This window comes from Heptranchias perlo, chromosome 25 (assembly GCF_035084215.1).
Source record: "Heptranchias perlo isolate sHepPer1 chromosome 25, sHepPer1.hap1, whole genome shotgun sequence".
NCBI lineage: Eukaryota > Metazoa > Chordata > Chondrichthyes > Hexanchiformes > Hexanchidae > Heptranchias > Heptranchias perlo.
In genome coordinates this window covers 8,320,390-8,339,933 of record NC_090349.1, presented here as the reverse complement: position 1 = coordinate 8,339,933, position 19,544 = coordinate 8,320,390, and the positions used below count along the sequence as shown (strand labels likewise).

Here is a 19,544-nt window from a genome sequence, read left to right as displayed (position 1 = left end):
ATCCACTATGTTTAATTTTCTCTCCTCTGTTGCCTTTATTGCTCTTCAGCCAGCTGTACAACAGTGTCCCAGGCAGGGTAAATATTCCACTGATCCTCCCTCACCATGAAGCATCTAGCCTTCACTCTCTTCCCAATAACAGCATGGCTTCAGCTTCCTGTGGGTGAGGTTCTGCAGTTGCTGACTAACATCCGATTACAGTGAGGCACAGACTGTGGAGTACTATCTCCTACTTTTATACCATCTCTCTCCTCATTAAGTCCTTGACCACCCTTTGAGGCACCATCTGACAATAGAAAGGGGAGCAACTGGCCAGCCTCTACCAACATCTCTGTGTAGCTGCCTGTAGCTGAGACAAACAAGAGCAGGCCTAGTTGATTCAACTTTTTATTTTCCTTCCTTCCCCAGAAGTAGTTCACTTTCTCCCCTTTGACCTGGTCCACAGCAAGAACTTGCTACAAAGAGAATCAAAGGGAACTGTAATGAAAACAGATGCATGAATCTTGTGATAATGCAGAATCACAGCACAAACACTGTGACATGATCTCTTAATTATAGACAAGTATTTTACGGTTTTGCTAAAATTCTCAAGTTGTGTCTGGTTTGTATGCATTTTGCTGTATCTGGTTTGTATGCATTTTGCTGTATCTAACCGGAGAACAGGATGCCAGTGTTTTGGGATGTAAAATTGAACAGTAATGCTTTGTGGGCTTAAGGCTGTTAATATGATTAAGCAGGTGAAACAAAGGCTTCTTGCCTGACCTGGCAGCTGGGTAGAAGGAAGGTGCTACTTAAAACAAAAATGGAATTTTGATACCCTTAGAAGCAGGATGGGGCCAAGAGTGAAGAAGTATCCGATCTCTTTTTGCCAAACAACGCAAGGTAACCCAGACCCGAGAGCCTGGACCCATTGACTGCTCCTGGTTAATACCATTAAGAGGAACGTTGTTTCTATGTTAATTTGAGGGCAATTGTGACTCAATTTGAAGAGACGACACACAAGGTTTGACTGGGAGTTCGACCGGTCAAGAGGGATGTACAGTAAGTTTCTGGTTGAATTCCATGTCACTTAATTTCTGCAATTCACATGATGGAATCAATGCAGAAGGCCATTTGGCCTATCCTAGCTCACATCCAGAAAGACCATACAGTTGCCCCACCACAGCACTTAGCTGTTTCTTAAATGATTCAGTTGTGAAGTCCATTCCATGTTTTGATCACTCTTTGGTTATAGAACTTCTTGCCATATCATAAATTTGCCTTTCACTGGGTTGAAATTGTACTGGTTTGCCCTAACAGTTTAATTTGTGCTCCAGGTTTCATTTTTCTATACCCAGAGAATGGTTAGAATGTGGAACTCGCTACCACAAGGAGTAGTTGAGGCGAATAGCACAGATACATTTAAGGAGAAGCTAGATGAATACATGAGAGAGAAAGGAATAGAAAGAAAGATATGTTGATTGGGTTAGATGAAATAGGGTGGGAGGAGGCTTGTGTGGAGCATAAACACCGGCATGGACATGTGCTGTACATTCTACGTTCACTGTATTTTATGATATCCCCTTTCAAGTTGTCTCTTTTCAAGGTTGAAAGGCCAGAGTTTTTCCAGTCTTCCCTTCTAACACTAGAGATCAGTTGCATGGCTCTATTCTGTAATGCTTCTGGGGCTTGAATGTCTCCCTTGTGACCAGAGAACATGGTACTCAAAATGTGGTGTGACACATTTTTGACTCCATGGCTTAGAATACAATTTCCTTTTTGTTTGCTGCTCCACAGTAATTGAACATGTTTGGCACCAAATCTACTAATACCCCTTCAGCTATTTCAATGTCACCCATAACTGTTTCAACACCAATTACGGAGTACATATGACATCTATTTCTCTTCCTATAAGCTTTACTTTGCATTGGCTTATGGATCTTGGATGAGAAAAGGCCATCACCATCCTTCAGATGATTTCATCCCCATGCACCAACCATCCCTCTCTCACCCCACCTCCTGGGAAAGGCAAAAAAAAACTAGAGTCGTGAAATTCCACGGGGGTTCTCCCGATTATCCAGCGTAACTTTGGCAGAAGATCCACAGAAACCCTGGAGAAAAGGGTGGCGTTGATCTTCCATCAAGATTATAGCAATTGGCAGGATACTTGCGGAAATTCTACCCCTTGCAGCCACTTCAGAAGTCTTGTCAAAATTTCCTCTCGGATCCCTTAAGCAAGACCCAGGATGTCCCAGAAGCACTAATTATTTTCCAGAATAATTTACCATTTCTTAAATCTTTGGGTATTCTAATTTTTTTGATATCCCTGCCACTAGGACACAGTGCAACTGGAGACTGTAACCACCTCCCCTTGACATTCAACGGCATTACCATCGCCGAATCCCTCACCATCAACATCCTGGAGATCACCGTTGACCAGAAACTTAACTGGACCAGCCACATAAATACTGTGGCTACAAGAGCAGGTCAGAGGCTGGGTATTCTGCGGCAAGTGACTCACCTCCTGACTCCCCAAAGCCTTTCCACCATCTACAAGGCACAAGTCAGGAGTGTGATGGAATACTCTCCACTTGCCTGGATGAGTTCAGCTCCAACAACATTCAAGCTCGACACCATCCAGGATAAAGCAGCCCGCTTGATTAGCACCCCATCCACCACCCTAAACATTCACTCCCTTCACCACCTGCGCACTGTGGCTGCAGTGTATACCATCCACAGGATGCAGTGCAGCAACTCGTCAAGGCTTCTTCAACAGCACCTCCCAAACCCGCGACCTCTACCACCTAGAAGGACGAGGGCAGCAGGCACATGGGAACACCACCTGCACGTTCCCCTCCAAGTCACACACCATCCAGACTTGGAAATATATAGCCGTTCCTTCATTGTCGCTGGGTCAAAATCCTAGAACTCCCTACCTAACTGCACTGTGGGAGTACCTTTAGCACACGGACTGCAGCGGCTCACCACCACCTTCTCAAGGGCAATTAGGGATGGGTAATAAATGCTGGCCTTGCCAGCGACGCCCACACCCCATGAACAAATAAAAAAAAGTTAACACTCACATCCTGAGATATTTGGAATGCTTTAGCTGCTCATCTGCCTGATGTTTTAATCATATGCAACCCATTCAACTAATTGTGGCATGTGGATCCAGCCCTTTGGTCCAAAAGGTTGGACACCTCTGATTTAGTATATTAACCACCCTAGAATGTGGAACTCGCTACCACAAGGAGTAGTTGAGGCAAATAGCACGGTTGCATTTAAGGAGAAGCTAGATAAACACACGAGGGAGAAAGGGATAAAGAAAGATGTGGGTTAGATGAAATAGGGTAGGAGGCTTGTGTGGAGCATAAACACTGGCATGGATCCATTGCGCTAAATGGCCTGTTTTTGCTCATCCTGAGTTTAGACTTCATTTGCATCCATTGAGATTCTTAGCCCACGACATGCCTCACAGATACAACTGGCTCTCAGCACAAGGATTTAGCCATTATGGTTGAGCAACATAAAATGGTTGCATTCAGGGGCATAGCCCTCGTGACATATGCAGTTCCAAATCCGGGTCATATCCTGGAGCAGAACTGCTTTAATCTTCGCTGCATTCTCAACACTTTCAGCTAATTTAGTTGTAGTGACTTGAAAGAAACATATCATAAAAGTGACCCATGTATAAATTTTACATAATCTTTACATTTCTAATGCATTTTCACTTTAAGAGCAATAATACATGCTTCCCTACCCTAATGTAGAGCACAAAGACAGCTGGAAATGGGGAATCTTTACCCCATCTCCCCCAGTCCACACCCACCCCCTCACCAAAATTTTATTTTAGCAGGGCCAGAGTAACTAATGTGTAAACTCGAGCTGAGTTAGAGACCAGGAAGGTTCTAGGTTCAATCCCCAACATGTGCAGTCAGCCAGGACAGCTACAGGGGTAAAAGAACTGGCCTCAGAGACAGGGAATAGAAGAAAGGATCAACCAGTGCTCCAGTTGTGCCTCCTAACAACATAACGAACTTGCACTTATATAGCATCTTTCACAGCCTCAGTCAATTTTGACCTGTTATAATGTAGGAAACACGGCAGCCAATTTGCACATAGCAAGCTCCTACAAACAGCAATTAGATAATGACCAGATTATCTGTTTTAGTGATGTTGATTGAGGGATAAATATTGGCCAGGATAATGGGGCAAACTCCCCCGCTCTTGAAGAGTGTCATGAGATCTTTTGCACTCACCTGAGAGGGCAGACGGGGCCTCGGTTTAATATCTCATCCGACAGTGCTGCACTCCCTCAGTACTGCACTGGAGTGTCGGCCTAGATTTTTGTGCTCAAGGCTCCGGAGTGGGACTTGAAGCCACAACCTTCTGACTGAGGGAAGATTGCTATCCACAGCTGACACAATATACGAGTATAGATGTTGGACTTAGGATGAAAATATCAGATTTAGCTGTGATATACACAGGGATGGACAGTTAGCCAATGTTCGGTGTAAAGACCCACACAAGAATCACTTTGGTGAGCTTGATGACCATCTAAGACGTATTCTAGCATCTCAACTCCTACAGGAAGGGATGAAATTGGAGAGAAATGTATTGCTTCTGCTTTTAAATACCTAATTTTTATTTCCACAAAATGCATTCAAGGTTCTTTATTTCCTCTGTAAAGTTTTGCTACAAGTTGCTGTTAAGCCATTGCATCAGAACAGCAGGATTAACGCAGTCCACGTCAGGGTAATCTGCCTTTTATTTCACTCTGAATAAGTCTTCATACTTAAGTTGCCCTTCACTCTCCGATCCCTCTATGCAAAACTTGCATGTTTGTACAAACATATATAAACGGATGTATCGAGTTACAAATAGAAATGTACAGAATCACCGAACGTTTCTAGATTCATATATTCCCCGAACCTAAAAATAAAACCCTCTGTAGCACTTGAAGGTCAACATTCAGAAAGCTTCACGTCTCTATGATAACAAAGAGAACTTGACGTTGGAAGCCCAGCTGAGCAGCAACTCACTGTTAGAATATTACTGGGATGTTCTGATCAAATCACTCAATTCCCACACATGAAGCTGGTCTCCCATCCAAACAGGAACTATTTTGTCCCTTTCCCAAAAATGCCTGACCCAATGATCCAAACTATTATAGTCTATCCATCCACTAATGAGAAGCACTGAGATTATCCAGTACATTGGGGTCTAAATTTAACATTTAGGCCCATAAAATGGGTGCAACAGGCTCAATAATAACCAATTTAGCAATGCAGAGGCTCACACCCTATCTGCATGGGAGCTTGGGCACTACTAAATTGGTCAGGGCCTTTTTTCTTTGGCTGCATATTGTGACAAGTCCCAGCCAGATTGGAGGTAATTCCCCCATCATTCACACCTGGAGACCGCACTGTTGTAAGTGACTGGGATTGATTTAATGCACATAATTTGTATGATGTAACTATCCTCCACTCACCGCATTTTGCTGGAGAAATAATTCTGCTTTTATCGGGAGAGTCTACTATAATTTCGGTCATGAGTTCTGTTTGTTGTAACGTACTTAAATAGACACTGTAGACTGTTTGCTGAGTAAATAGACTGTTGTAAGTCCCGCCTGCCCCAACCTCACTGGCTGGTACAGTGGTGTCAATACTCACTTTTTTTTTTGAAGGCAACCCTTGGGATGCTAACGAATTTAGGCACCATTGATCTGATCTAAAATGCAGTTCAGCGAAAAGACAGATGCATATCCTCCTGCAATTGACTGATTCATTATAAAACAGCAATGTCTGACTATGCAATTATTGAAGAGCTTCTGAATTAGCAGATCGCCAGTGCTGTTAGAATAACATTTAGAAATGTATATTCGCTAGATGGGTTGTAGTATATTTATTTTCCTGCCATTCTAGTACTCAGATGCCTGGGTTATAGAGAAAATGGGAAGCAAATATCAAACCCTCCCAATTTATATTCTATTTATGACCCTGGTAAGGTTAGAGGCAATTCTTTTGCATAATCCAAGAAAAATCAGATTAAACTGCTCTAATGTCAGTCACTGCAATGTTGTTCGTTGTTGGTCACAATGAAGAGAAATTAATGAGATTTTTCTCACTGTGCACTTGGACCACTCAGTGCTCAAAACCGATGAGCAGCAATTTCTCGAGAAAAAAGACTGAGGGGTGACCTGATAGAGGTTAAGATTATGAAAGGGTTTGATAAAGTAGACATGGAGAAGATGTTTCCACTTGCACAGGAGACCAGAACTAGGGGCCATAATATGATAGTCAATGATAAATCCAATAGGGAATTCAGGAGAAACTTCTTTACCCAGAGATTGACTAGAATGTGGAACTCGCTACCACAAGTAGCAGATGAGGCGACTAGCAGAGAAGCATTTAAGGGGAAGCTAGATAAACACGAGAGAAAGGAACAGAAGGATATGCTGACAGAGTTAGATGAAATAGGGAGGGAGGAGGCTCGTGTGGAGCATAAACACCAGCATGGACATGTTAGGGCAAATGGCCTGTTTCTGTGCTATACATTCTTTGTAATTCTATGCAATTACCATGGAAATGGTCATATAGGACCACCTCAGAGCTATAACTGTGCAAACAGAAAGCTGCCAAATCCTATGCCTCATCTGGCCTGACTTCACTGGTTGGACCAGAGACATATAATTAGCTGCAGCCAAGACTGCAAGAAAGCAACACAAAGATTGGTCATTAATCCCTTGACCAATAAAACTGCTCAAAGCTGACACTTTTTTTGTTTGCTATAGTTCTGAGGGGACAATGCTAGACAAGCAACAATTGGCTTCCGACAGAGTCTCTGAGGAACGGAGGTCAAAAAAACCCCTGACGAAGTAGAGGAACAGGCTTTGCGGTGATGCCCTCCTTGATTAGCTTATTCACACGAACTGACATGTATCACAAGAATGGCCACCTGGGCAAGGTAGCAGAGGGCACTTGGCACCTGTGGTACCATACCAACAGTGCAAGTCAGCATTTTAAATGGGAGAAAATTGTGGGGGGAGGGTAAGGGGGGAGAAAGAAGGGAATCAATAGTGTGTACATTTAAAAATAAATTGAGATCCCATAGAGAAGTTTAACAGGGTTTCAATGCAGAGCACTGCTTTGCACAATGAAAGCTGCTTACATATACCAGCCTGTATTTTCCTCATTTGTAAATAATTTTATGTATGGATCCTGGTTCCTATGAAAGTAAATGATTTGTCTTTTAACCCTCCATTCTGCTCTTAGGATTGCTTGACTGCCATGGGAGAACTTAGCTCCTACTCCCACTTGGAGCTAGGAGTTTCACATCATCCAAAGAGGCACAAACCCCCTTTTAAACAATAGCCTCACTACAGTTAACAGAGCTCCTTCCCACTCATTGTACACCTGATGGGATAGTGCAACTTTCTGATTCCCCTACCACATATCCCATTGGAGAGGGAGCTATGCTGAATCCCACAATTGGCAGCTCAGGACCGTGTGGAAATCTTCCACTTGTATGCAACTTGTAACAAATTGGCCCCTGAAAAACTATGAACCATCTCAGACAGTATAAAGTGTCAGTGACCAAATTGTGTCTCCCTCTCTCACAGCGCCATCTGTCGAAACATGGCTCCTTTCCAACTGTGCTCAGGTCATGTATGGTTCTTCTTTCTGCTAACCCTCTGGCACATGGAACCGGTTTCAGAGGTCACCAGGCTGCTGGATGCTCCATTACATAATTGTAAGTTTTTGCCTAGGTCAGCACTGGCTCCATTCAGCTCACGTTCTTGTAACCCTGACTCCATTTAACCAACAGCGAACACCAGGCAGCAACCATTGCATGTATCCTGCACTTTCCAGGAGCCCAGAAAAACAAGAGTTCAAAATAAGTCCGAAGCACCATAAGAGATAGGAGCAGGCCATTTGGCCCTTCCAGCCTGCTCCGCCATTTAATGAGATCATGGCTGATCTGATTTTTACCTCAACTCCACTTTCCCGCCTTTTCCCCATATCCTTTGACTCCCTTGCTGATCAAAAATTTGTCTAACTCAGCCTTGAATGTATTCAATGACTCAGCCTCCACAGCTTTTTGGGGTAAAGAATTCCAAAGATTCATGACCCTCTGGGAGAAGAAATTCCTCCGCGTTTCAGTCTTAAATGGGCAACCCCTTATTCTGAGACCATGCCCCCTAGTTTTAGATTCCCCCATGAGGGGTAACATCCTCTCAGCATCTACCCTATCGAGTCCCCTCAGAATCTTGTATGTTTCAATAAGATCTCCTCTCATTCTTCTAAACTCCAATGAGTATAGACCTAACATGTTCAACCTTTCCTCATAAGACAACCCTTCCAAACCTGGAATCAACCTAGTGAACCTTCTCTGAACTGCTTCCAATGCAAGTATATCCCTCCTTAAATAAGGGCACCAGAACTGTACCCAGTTCTCCAGGTGTGGTCTCACCAGCACCCTGTACAGTTGTAGCATGACTTCCCTGCTTTTATACTCCATCCCCCTAGAAATAAAGGCCAATATTCAGTTTACCTTCTGGATTACCTGCTACACCTGTATGTTGACTTTTTGTGTTTCATGTACGAGGACACCCAGATCCCTCTGTACCACAGCATTTTGTAATATATCTCCATTCAAATAATATTTTGCTTTCTTATTTTTCCTCCCAAAGTGGATGACTTTACATTTTCCCACATTATATTCCATCTGCCAAATTTTTGCCCATTCGCTTAACCTGTCAATGTCCCTTTGCAGACATTTTGTGTTCTCCTCGAAACTTGCTTTTCCACCTATCTTTGTATCATCAGCAAATTTGGCCACAAGACACTCTGTTCCTTCATCCAAGTCATTGATATATATTGTAAATAGTTGAGGCTCCAGCACCGATCCCCGCGGCACCCCACTAGTTACAGATTGCCATTTTGAAAATAACCCTTTTATCCCGACTCAGATGTTTTCTGTTTGCCAATCTTCTATCCATATCAGTATATTACCCTCAACACCATGAGCTTTTGTGCAGTAACCTTTTATGTGGCACCTTATTAAATGCCTTTTGGAAATCCAAATATACTGCATCCATTGGTTCCCCTTTATCCACCCTGCCCGTTATTTCCTCAAAGAACTCTAATATATATGACGTATAAAAGGAACAGAACTGAAGAGATCAGTCACGCACGCTGTTGGAAGTTGTGTATAGAACATACTGTATTTAAAAGATGCAGGGAGACACCGATTTAAAGAATTTTACAAGAGCTGTATGTGCCAGAAACAAAAAGAACATTCATTAACAGATTAAAATTTGTTTACATATATAACATTGAAAAAAACTTAAGGCAAAATAAATCTTTTTGTACCTACAAGTTTGTCCATATATATAATATGCTTAATCCAATACCAGTCACAATACAATCAGGTATGTCTATGCGGTCACATCACATTGACACCTATTGTTGCAGGGTTTTTTCTCCTTTTAAAAATTAATCATAACCGCTTTTCCATTTATTATATCAGATGTTTAGATTTCTCTGGAGGGTACACAATTTATAAAGGCAACAACAGACCAACCAGAACAAAAAGCCAACTGAACAAGATACATGATAGAAACAGAGTGCTCTATACAGTTACATCACAGAGTCTGCAAAAGGCGGCTTCTTTTTTTTTAAAAAGAAAGGAACAAAGCTAATTGTTACATGATTTATACAGGAAGCAAACCAGAGAGGAAACCGATGAGAGGATTAGGACGAAGCTTGGAGAAGCGATAAGATTTACCCATACTATGTGTCTGTTTGCGTGCGTAGTAAATATTTGTGTACACGTGTGTGTGTGTGTGTGGCACTTGGACAGTCTTTGTATACAAAGCTTAACAGTCATGCTTGGACACGGTAAATTGTACAAGGCAATTGTCACCACAATAGGTTTCGAGACTAAGGATCAGGCACTGCACTTTGAATTCAAATATAGCTAAGAAAGCTCCACATTGTACAGGCTTCATCCACAAACACTCTGCGAACACAGAAAAGGGACAGGAATCTTTACGGCACCCTTCGTTCTCAATGCCAAAAGCACACAGGGTCTTAGAATTCTAAGCTGCTCTCAAGAAGACCCGCTCATTGAGGTTTCCTTCACAACTGCTCATACATTTTCAACCTAAAGCATCCTCCATTTGTACTTCCTCTGATAGAGCCAGTTATTACAGAAAACCGTTACAGGACAACGTGAGGCTGAACCCTCTTACGGACCAGGTAAGACTTTAAACTCGGATCTGTTATCAAGTCTACGTTTCTGAAATGGAATAGTTAGTTTTTTTTAATATATCGAATGGAATGTCATTAAAAGAAAACTAGAGTAAAACACAATAGTGTCCTTGATATATATCAACATTACATAACATTTCAGGGATATATACCAGTAATTTACTTTTAAATCTATAAAAGACTCATTAGTGAGGGAGCTACCTTGGCAGGGCAGCCATCTTTACAGTGTACAAGTACACACAATCTATACAACCAACCAACAGAGCAACACTGGTTTAAAAGAATGCAGGTTACAATCACATCCTTTTCCTCTCATTGGATATCTAAATGTTTCACTAGGCCTGTGTGTGGGGATTGCACAGGAACATGCAAGATTTAGAAATCCCATGCAATGCATTCAAAGATTTGAAACGACAGACCTTTCACTGATGTGACCGGACACCGAGCAGTTGTAATACTGAATGATCAGTTATACTTCGATATTTCTCAAAGTGCATTTAAAAAAAAAACTAAACTGAAGTGCTTATTGAAATCAAAGGTGTCTGCCATATGTGTGTGTTAGTTCAATAAGCCAGTCCTGCTTTCTTTCAAACACCATCGCTAAGTTACATGGGATGTAAATCACTAAATGAGTGCGCACTGGCTGTACAGCTTTCAGATTTTTTGCAAACACCAATACAACCGGAGTGTGAATTCTCGCCTCCGAGTCGAGAAAGAGTCCAAAGCAAGCAAAAAACGCCATGGCTTCCAGAATGGATAATCTCCATGGTTACAGGTGCCACGGCAGAGTTTTTAAAGAGAGAGTACAATGAATAAGCTGAGATGCACGAGACAGGATTCAGGAGGAGTTAGAAACAAACGAACTCTGAGCATGTCCAGTCCTGCAGTCCTGGCCCTAGAAAGGCAACATACTGAAAATTAGTAACGTTGGGGATGATTTATGTACACTCCCTCCCCTTGCCCCAAGGAAATGTCCTGAAATAAAGAGAGAAAATGGTGGTAATGTACAGCAGGAGAGTTAGCAGCTGAGTAACATTAGTGCTTCAACTGTTGACCCATCACTTGCATTGCCAGCATTTTGGTGCTTTTCTTTCAGATTTCCAATATTATTCGTTTTTAATTTCAAATGCTTTATAGTAGTTGAATACATGATATTGTTAACCTGCACTGTAAAACACTCAATCCCAGCTCCATTTTAAAACTTTAATGTAGGGTGCAGTTCACAGACTAGTAACCCTTTATTATAATAGTTATCATTTTGCCCCAAAACCCACCTGATGCTTTTACATCTTTGCAGCCCTGTTATCTGACTGTACATTTCTCCTTTTCCCTCATTTTTGGATGCCTGCTCAATGTCACAACTCATTCATGCTCAATTTAATCAGGTCAGAATTAAGAGCTCTGCTAAAGTTTGACATGCCAATGACCAATGGGACAATTGGAAACTGCAACACTTCAGCGATAAACCTCAAAAGGAAGATTTTAAAATTGGCATGGTGAACTGCCAAAATAAGAGGTGGCAGATTAGTAGAATGTGAAGCTCCCTTACACCAACATTCAGAAACAAGAGTCAGCAAAGCAACTGCCTTTAATTACAAGGTGGAGATCATATGAAACCATTGGCTCAAAGGGGCCCTCCGTGAGTTTGAGAAGAATGACTTTCAGATCCTATACCTTTCACAATATCTTGGCACAAAGCATCTCTCCCCAAAGACATATGCCTGGTGGGAGAATGCAAGGCAGCAAGAACTACTATATACACCCTTAGTCTCGGTGATAGACCCAAGGTAAGTGCTGAAGGTAAAGAAAGGTGGTCCAAGTGACTGAACAAATTTCCCAGCCATCAACATAAAATCTTTTTCCATTTGTAAAGAGAGGGGGATTTCTGGTTACTCAAATAGCACCAAGTTAGGATGCAATTTAGCTAGAAGGCTGATCCTCTCAACACAAACTCCCATTAAACTGGCATTACGAATCAAAGAAGCTGCAAGGGTGGCTGGTGTGGGAATGAAAACAAATTCACACCAGTGCTTCCAAGGATGGGATGAGTTGGGTTAGAGTAGAGTGAAAAGAACTTTCATTCTACACGTGGCCAGGGTGCTTGACGCCGACAATAAACACCCAGTGTAGAATCGGGTCCATTCCCCATCACTGGCATCCCTCATATTGATGAACATAAAAATGACATTTTTAGAAGCGCGTTACACTTCAAGATTTCATAAGCAACTACAGCCTCTTAGGGAAGTTGTGCTAACTCCAGCCTTTGCAGTAGAGCTGGGAATCAGTCAACACTCATCAGAACAAGCTTAAAACATTGGGAGGATAAATGAGCGAGGAAGAATGACACTTGTTTTTACACAGGATTGATCACCTATACAGCCTTCACTGAGTATCTAAAATGTAACCATGTTTTATCACCACACTGTACCAGAGTAGTCATGTGTGAAAGATTACCTGTATGCAAGGGCGCTGTATAGTTTAGGAATGCTGATAGTGGGGTTGAAACCTGGCTGTCTCCTCGAAGATCAGCTCCTTCAGCTTCTCCTTGGGTAGGTCATCCAGCTCCATATCAAACTTAAAGGGTGCTTCTGCAATAGGCTGAAAACACACTACAAATTAGCACCACTTCTGGGGAACAAATACCAAAAGCTATTTGTTTCTTTTATGCCCCATTCTCTGAGGGGGTCTCCTGTGCTTCAAACCACCCCAAAGCGGTCAAGCTAGCTGTAAGTGTGTGGCTAGCATTTCATTTTCTGAGCACCCCAACTTAATATGAAATGGTCCCACAGTAGGTCAAGCTGTAATGTCAATCAATACACCACAGAATTTTTCAGCACAGGAGGAAGCCATTCAGCTGACCGCACCTGTGCGACAAAGAGCTATCCATTTAGTCCTATTCCCCTACCCTTCCCCAATGCTCCTTTAAATTTTTATTTTCAAACATTTACCCACTTCCCTTTTAAAAGCTATTATGGATTTGGCTTCCTCCCTTTCAAACCTCTCATCGCCCACTCATCAAAATATCCAGTGGACATGAATTTAGATTTGAGGTTAGGATCAGATCAGCCATGATCTTATTGAATGGCGGAGCAGGCTCGAGGGGCCGATCGGCCTACTCCTGCTCCTATTTCCTATGTTCCTATTCCTATGTTCAACCACCCATCCCCCCAAAGTCCCCAAATGTGCTGTTGTCGACCCATCTTTCTCCACCACATTCTCGGGCCACGGGAGCCTTCTCTGCTTTTCCATGCTTCCCTCCCCCTCTGCTATTCTGCTGTAATCATTTACACCTCCTCTGGACTCATCTTCTGAGAGGGATATGGGCCAAGTGCAGGCAATTGGGACTAGCTTAGTGGTATAAACTGGGCGACATGGACATGTTGGGCCGAAGGGCCTGTTTCCATGTTGTAAACTTCTATGATTCTATCTTTTGTTTCTTTACTTGTCCCATTACCACCACCTTTTGCCTTGCACTTTTGTCATTTAATCACTCCTGCCCTCCACATTGCTCTTTCCTCTACCCTCTTTTCCCTGGCTCTGTATTTGCTTAAAAACTGTTAATCTCTAACATTTTCCAGTTCTAACAAAAGGTCATCAGCCTGAAACATTAACTCTGTTTCTCTCTCCTCAGATGCTGACAGACCTGCTGAGTGCTTCCTGCCTTTTCTGTTTTTATTTCAAACACCCATTAACCACTGCTTTGCCATGCTGCCACACTCCCTTTAATAACACGAGCATTCATTTTTACAAGCCCATGTGGCACCTTATCAAATGCCTTTTGAAAATCTATTTAAAATATAACAGCCACAGCATTTCCTTTATCAATAGTTATTTCCTCTCTATTAAATTAGTGAAGCCCTGAAGTATATTCCCACCACTGACCTCGACACTACACAACTAGCAAGACCAAAACAAAGACCTCCATCTACAGCAGCAGTTGCCACAATGCACTGCCAAGGTCCCACGATGCAGCCCAGACAATGTAGTGCAAGCCTGAACTCAGCAAAAATGTACGCTGCCCTACCTCATCACTGGGGTCATAGTACTGCTCCAGGTAAGGGTGAGCAAGAGCTGCCTCCACTTCAATCCTCTTGTGTGGATTAAAGGTCAACATTTTATCCAATAAATCCAGAGCTGCAACAAAAAGGAAACATCTGTAATATATTGAAAATCTTGTGACCGCGCATCTTCCCATCTGTACAACTGAGCTTCCGGTTGTCACATTTTTGTGCCAAATTTTTCCTACTACAAATTCCTATGTCCAGTCATAATGGGGTTTTCTGTGCAAACACGTTTGTGCAATCGAGCCACGAGGTTCCTGCAAATCACTTAAAATGCTTTCTGAAATTTATTTTCATCTACCTTTTTTCTTTAGCAACAAATTTGTAATGTCCAAAATAAGGGTTGGACAATTTTTTTTTAAAATTGCATATTTTATAACAATCTATTTTATCCATTGAACTGTCTGTGGTCTTTCAATGCCTTCTCTAAAATTTTCATCCGAAGGCCTTAGCATCTCCCAAAAGCCTGGACTTAGCCTTGTTACTATGCCCAGGTATGAGCTGAATTGGACTGTGTAATCTGAACACGTGCAGTGTACCTAATTTTCCAGGATGAATCAGTTCAGGTCAGCTGCATTGATGGAATATTTATTTGTAGCTTCTAACCCTTTCTACTAAGTAGCTTTTCTTCATATAATTTTGGAGGGGGCAAATTTCAAAAGTTATATTGCGTTTATTTTAAACAAAGCGTGAGAGGGGGCACACACACATGTAAGGAAAAATGATGCTCTGGTTAACACACCAGTTGTAGCTTTTGTCCAGTGATCTATAAAGTTTAGAAAATGTATTAAGCTGGGGAGAAATTGAAAGACACACAAACAGAGGAAGGCAGATAGATAGTTACTATCAAAAAAAAATTGATTTAGCAAAATATGCCTAAGAGGAAGGAGGGAACATGGTTGCGGGTGAGGGGACCACTGGCCCTTTATCACTCACCTGGGGGGGGGGGGGGGGGGGGAGGAGGGAGGAGGGGGGAGAAAAGAGGCAGAGTGGATGGAGGGTCAGGGGTGAGACAATGACAAAAAAGCAAGGGCGGCTCCTTTCCCCACCACACCAAGTCACATCACCCACCATCTGCCAATTGAAAAGGGTAGAAAAGGACAAAAAGCAGCTAGAGTTAAGGGGAAAGAAGCACAAGAGCAAAGAGAGAAACAGCAGAGTCAGATAAGAGAATGGCTATATCCTCTGACTTACTGTGCACAAAGCCACAGGAGATCGACTAGTTACAAATAAAAGCAGGGATTGTGTGGGACAACTGCCAGAGCAGCTGCGCTAGGTCTTTTTCAATTTAGTGATGATTGTACAACTCTCCATTACTGCAGTCTTTTATGGGGGAAATTGACAGATTCCTACATGAGGACAACATTTTTATTTATAGAAGATAAGTTGCTGGTTAGTTGGGATTATTTGGAGCTATGCGCTACTACAACTTCCTTGAGCTTTGCTTGATTATCTTGGGGAATCAGAGGTTTTTCCCAGAAGTTTTCCTGAATTAGCTGTAGGTTTTTCTCTGTTCTTGCTTCCCCCAAGATGTTGTATGTTTGGGAGAGATGGATCAGTGGTGCGCACTGTCCAGGTGCAGAGAGTTTGATGTTCTTCTCCTGCCTTTCTTTTCATATGTGGCATCAGTAAATCCCAAATTATACCAAAAGATCAACAGCTGTACATTCCAATACAGGGAAGAAAGGGAGAATGGGATAGACAATAATTACAGGCCAGTCAGCCTAACCTCGGTGGTGGGCAAATTACTGGAAAAAATTCTGTGGGACAGTATTAATCGTCATTTGGAAAGGCACAGATTAATCAAGGACAGCCAGCATGGATTTATTAAGGGAAGGTCGCGTCTGACTAACTTGATTGAATTTTTTGAGGAGGTAACAAGGAGGGTCGATGAGTATAGCACATTTGATGTAGTCTACATAGATTTTAGCAAGGCTTTTGACAAGGCAGACTGGTCAGAAAAGTAAAAGCCCATGGGTTCCAAGGGAAAGTGGCAAGTTGGATCCAAAATTGGCTCAGTGGCAGGAAGCAAAGGGTAATGGTCGACGGGTGTGTGTGTGACCGGAAGGCTGTTTCCAGTTGGTTCCGCAGGGCTCAGTCCTAGGCCCCTTGCTTTTTGTGGTATATATCAATGATTTAGACTTAAATGTTGGGTGCATGATTAACAAGTTTGCAGATGATAACAAAAAATTGGCCATGTGGTTGATAGTGAGGAAGAAAGCTTTAAACTGTAGGAGGATATCAATGGACTGGTCAGGTGGGCAGAAAAGTGGCAAATGGAATTCAATCCAGAGAAGTGTGAGGTAATGCATTTGGCAGGGGGGCAAACAAGGCAATGGAGTACACAATAAATGGGAGGATACCGAGAGGTGTAGAGGAACAGAGGGACCTTGGAGTGCATGTCCACAGATCCCTGAAGGTAGCAGGACAGGTAGATAAGGTGGTTAAGGCGGCATACGAGATACTTTCCTTTATTAGCTGAGGCATAGACTATAAGAGCAGGGAGGCTGTGCTCGGACTTATAAAATACTAGTTAGGCCATAGCTTGAGTACTGCGTATAGTTATGGTCACCACATTACAGGGAAGACGTGATTGCACTAGAGAGGGTACAGAGCAGATTTACAAGGATATTGCCAGGACTGGAGAATTTTGGCTATGAGGAAAGATTGGATAGGCTGGAGTTGTTTTCTTTGGGACAGAGGAGGCTGAGGGATGATTTAACAATGTATAAAATTCTGAGGGGCCTAGATAGAGTGGATAGGAACAACAGTTCACATGGAGGATGTGATAGCCAAAAATACTTATTTGATTTGCCCTGTTGATGACTTGGGTTGGGCTCACTCCTGCAGTATGTGTAGGCTTCATGCAATCAAAGAATGAAGTGGTTCAGAAAGAGAAGGATCCTGCTTTGCTGATAGGTCAATCGATCAAAGTATTTAATGTGGAACTGAACCAGGAACGTCCCAGGTTTTAGTCTTTAGTGTGTTCAATTTAATTTCAGCTGGGTCAATGGGACTCAATTCACTTGGGCAGGAAAGAGAAAATGATAGACAGCACTGCAATAGTGAGTTGTAGAAAGCAGGAATAGTGAATTCTCTATTCATGAATACAAACTAATAATGCATGAATGGAATTGGATATTCACTCCTGATCATAATTCCAAAGGTCCAAGTGAATAGTTAAGTACTTGGTACACTCCATTTCATTCTTTGAATGCATGAATCATTAACAGGGCAAATCAAAAAAGGGTTTTGGCTATCACATCCTCCATATGAACTGTTGTTCCCATGCTACATAAGGGCACTTCTACTTGGACCAGAGGCAAAATTACTAATACCCAATCATTTACAGTTCTTTCCCAAAAGGATTGCAGGTCTGGATGGAAAGCAAGTTCTCTGCACCTCAACTTTCAGATCTCTTAAGTCTCACTTAAGCTGAGCAATGCAGGCAGATCTGCAGGCACACTCCTGATTGGCACTTTGTGCTGATTCTTACCTTTCCCATCAGCCTTGGGGAACAGTCTGTTCCACGGAACCTTGTTCTTGTGAGGCAGAGATTGCAGGTAGTTTCTGGCTTTCACATTGATTATACAGTTCAGGTCCTCTTGAGAGGGTGAGCCAAGAATACCTAAAAACAAATAGTGGGTTATACTGGAACTTCATTGCTGGGATAAAAATTTCACTGAGAACCAGACAAGAATTGGAAAGGACAGTTCACTGACAGTGTGGCCAGTAAATACACCGTGTGGTGTGGCACTGAACCATGCAGACAAGATGCCATGTTCAATCACCAGTCTGTGCTGAGTTAGCTGATCTCAGCTAGAGTGACAGCTTGGGTATTACAACAGGACTTAGGGCCCCTGGATGAGGGAAAAATAAAAATCAGCCATGGTTCCAACTCCCTAACCAGTGACCCCTGCAATAAAGTGCACATGTATCAATGCCAGGACAGGATTAAGCACAGCTTATACCCCCCACAATCATAGAATCTTAACAGCATAGAAGGAAGCCATTTGGCCCAAAGAGCCTGTGCCGGCTCATTGAAAGAGTTATCCAATTGGTCTCACTCCTCCACTCTTTCCCCACAGCATTGCAAATTTCTTTTTTTTATTCGTTCATGGGATGTTGGCGTTGCTGGCAAGGCCGGCATTTATTGCCCATCCCTAATTGCCCTTGAGAAATATCCAATTTGCTTTTGAAAGTTACCACTGAATCTGCTTCCACTACCAATTCAGGCAGTGCAATCCAGATCATAACTCACTTCATAGAAAAATTCTCATTTCGCTTCAGGTTCTTTTGCCAATTATCTTAAATCTGTGTTCTCTGCTTACTGACCCACCTGCCAGTGGAAACAGATTCTCCTTGGGTTTTGATAAAATGAACTTCAGAATTCTGAACACCTCTATTAAATCTCCCTTTAACCTTCTCTGCTCCAAGGAGAACAATCCTAGTTTCTTCGCATAACTGTAGTCACTCATCCCTGGTACCATTCTGGTAAATCTCCTCAGCACCTTCTCCAAGACTTTAACAGCCATCCTAAAGTGTGGTGCCCAGAATTGGATAATACTCCAGCTGAGGCCTAACCAGTGATGTGCAAAGGTTTAGCATAACAATCAAATAGTCTATATACTAGAATCATAGAATGATACAGCACAGGAACACAAGAACATAACAAATAGGAGGAGTAGGACCCGATATGGCCCCTTGAGCTTGCTCTGCCATTCAATCAGATCATGGCTGATCTGCAACCTCAACTGCATTTTCCCACCTGATCCCCATATCCCTAGATTCCCCTAGAGTCCAAAAATTTATCTTTCTTAGCCTTGAATATATTCAACGACTCAGCATCCACAGCCCTCTAGGGTAGAGAATTCCAAAGATTCACCACCCTCTGAGTGAAGAAATTCCTCCTCACCTCAGTCTTAAATGGCCGACCCTTATCCTGCAACTATGCCCTCTAGATCTAGATTCTCCAGCCATGGGAAACAACCTCTCAGCCTCTAACCCTGTCAATCCCCTCAGAATCTTATATGATTCAATGAGATCACCCCTCATTCTTCTAATCTCCAGAGTGCAGGCCCATTCTACTGAATCTCTCCTCATAGGACAACCCTCTCATCCCAGGAATTAATCTAGTAAACTTCCATTGCACCACCTCTAAGGCAAGTATATCCTTCCTTAGATAAGGAGACCAAAACTATATGCAATACTCTAGGTGAGGTCTCACCAA

The 19,544-nt window shown here is 42.5% G+C and overlaps 1 protein-coding gene across 1 annotated transcript in view; it reads right to left on the bottom strand.

The window, feature by feature from the left end:
* Positions 1-4,729: 4,729 nt before the first annotated feature.
* Positions 4,730-19,544, bottom strand: part of mapk1 (mitogen-activated protein kinase 1) — an 89,228-nt gene continuing 74,413 nt past the window's right edge. The window contains exons 6-9 of the mRNA XM_068005531.1: positions 17,811-17,942; positions 14,278-14,387; positions 12,708-12,851; positions 4,730-11,148 (exon numbers count right to left, since the gene is read on the bottom strand). Of these exons, the coding sequence (XP_067861632.1) occupies positions 12,732-12,851; positions 14,278-14,387; positions 17,811-17,942 (362 nt within the window). The 3' untranslated portion in view covers positions 4,730-11,148; positions 12,708-12,731. The remainder of the gene's footprint in view (positions 11,149-12,707; positions 12,852-14,277; positions 14,388-17,810; positions 17,943-19,544) is intronic.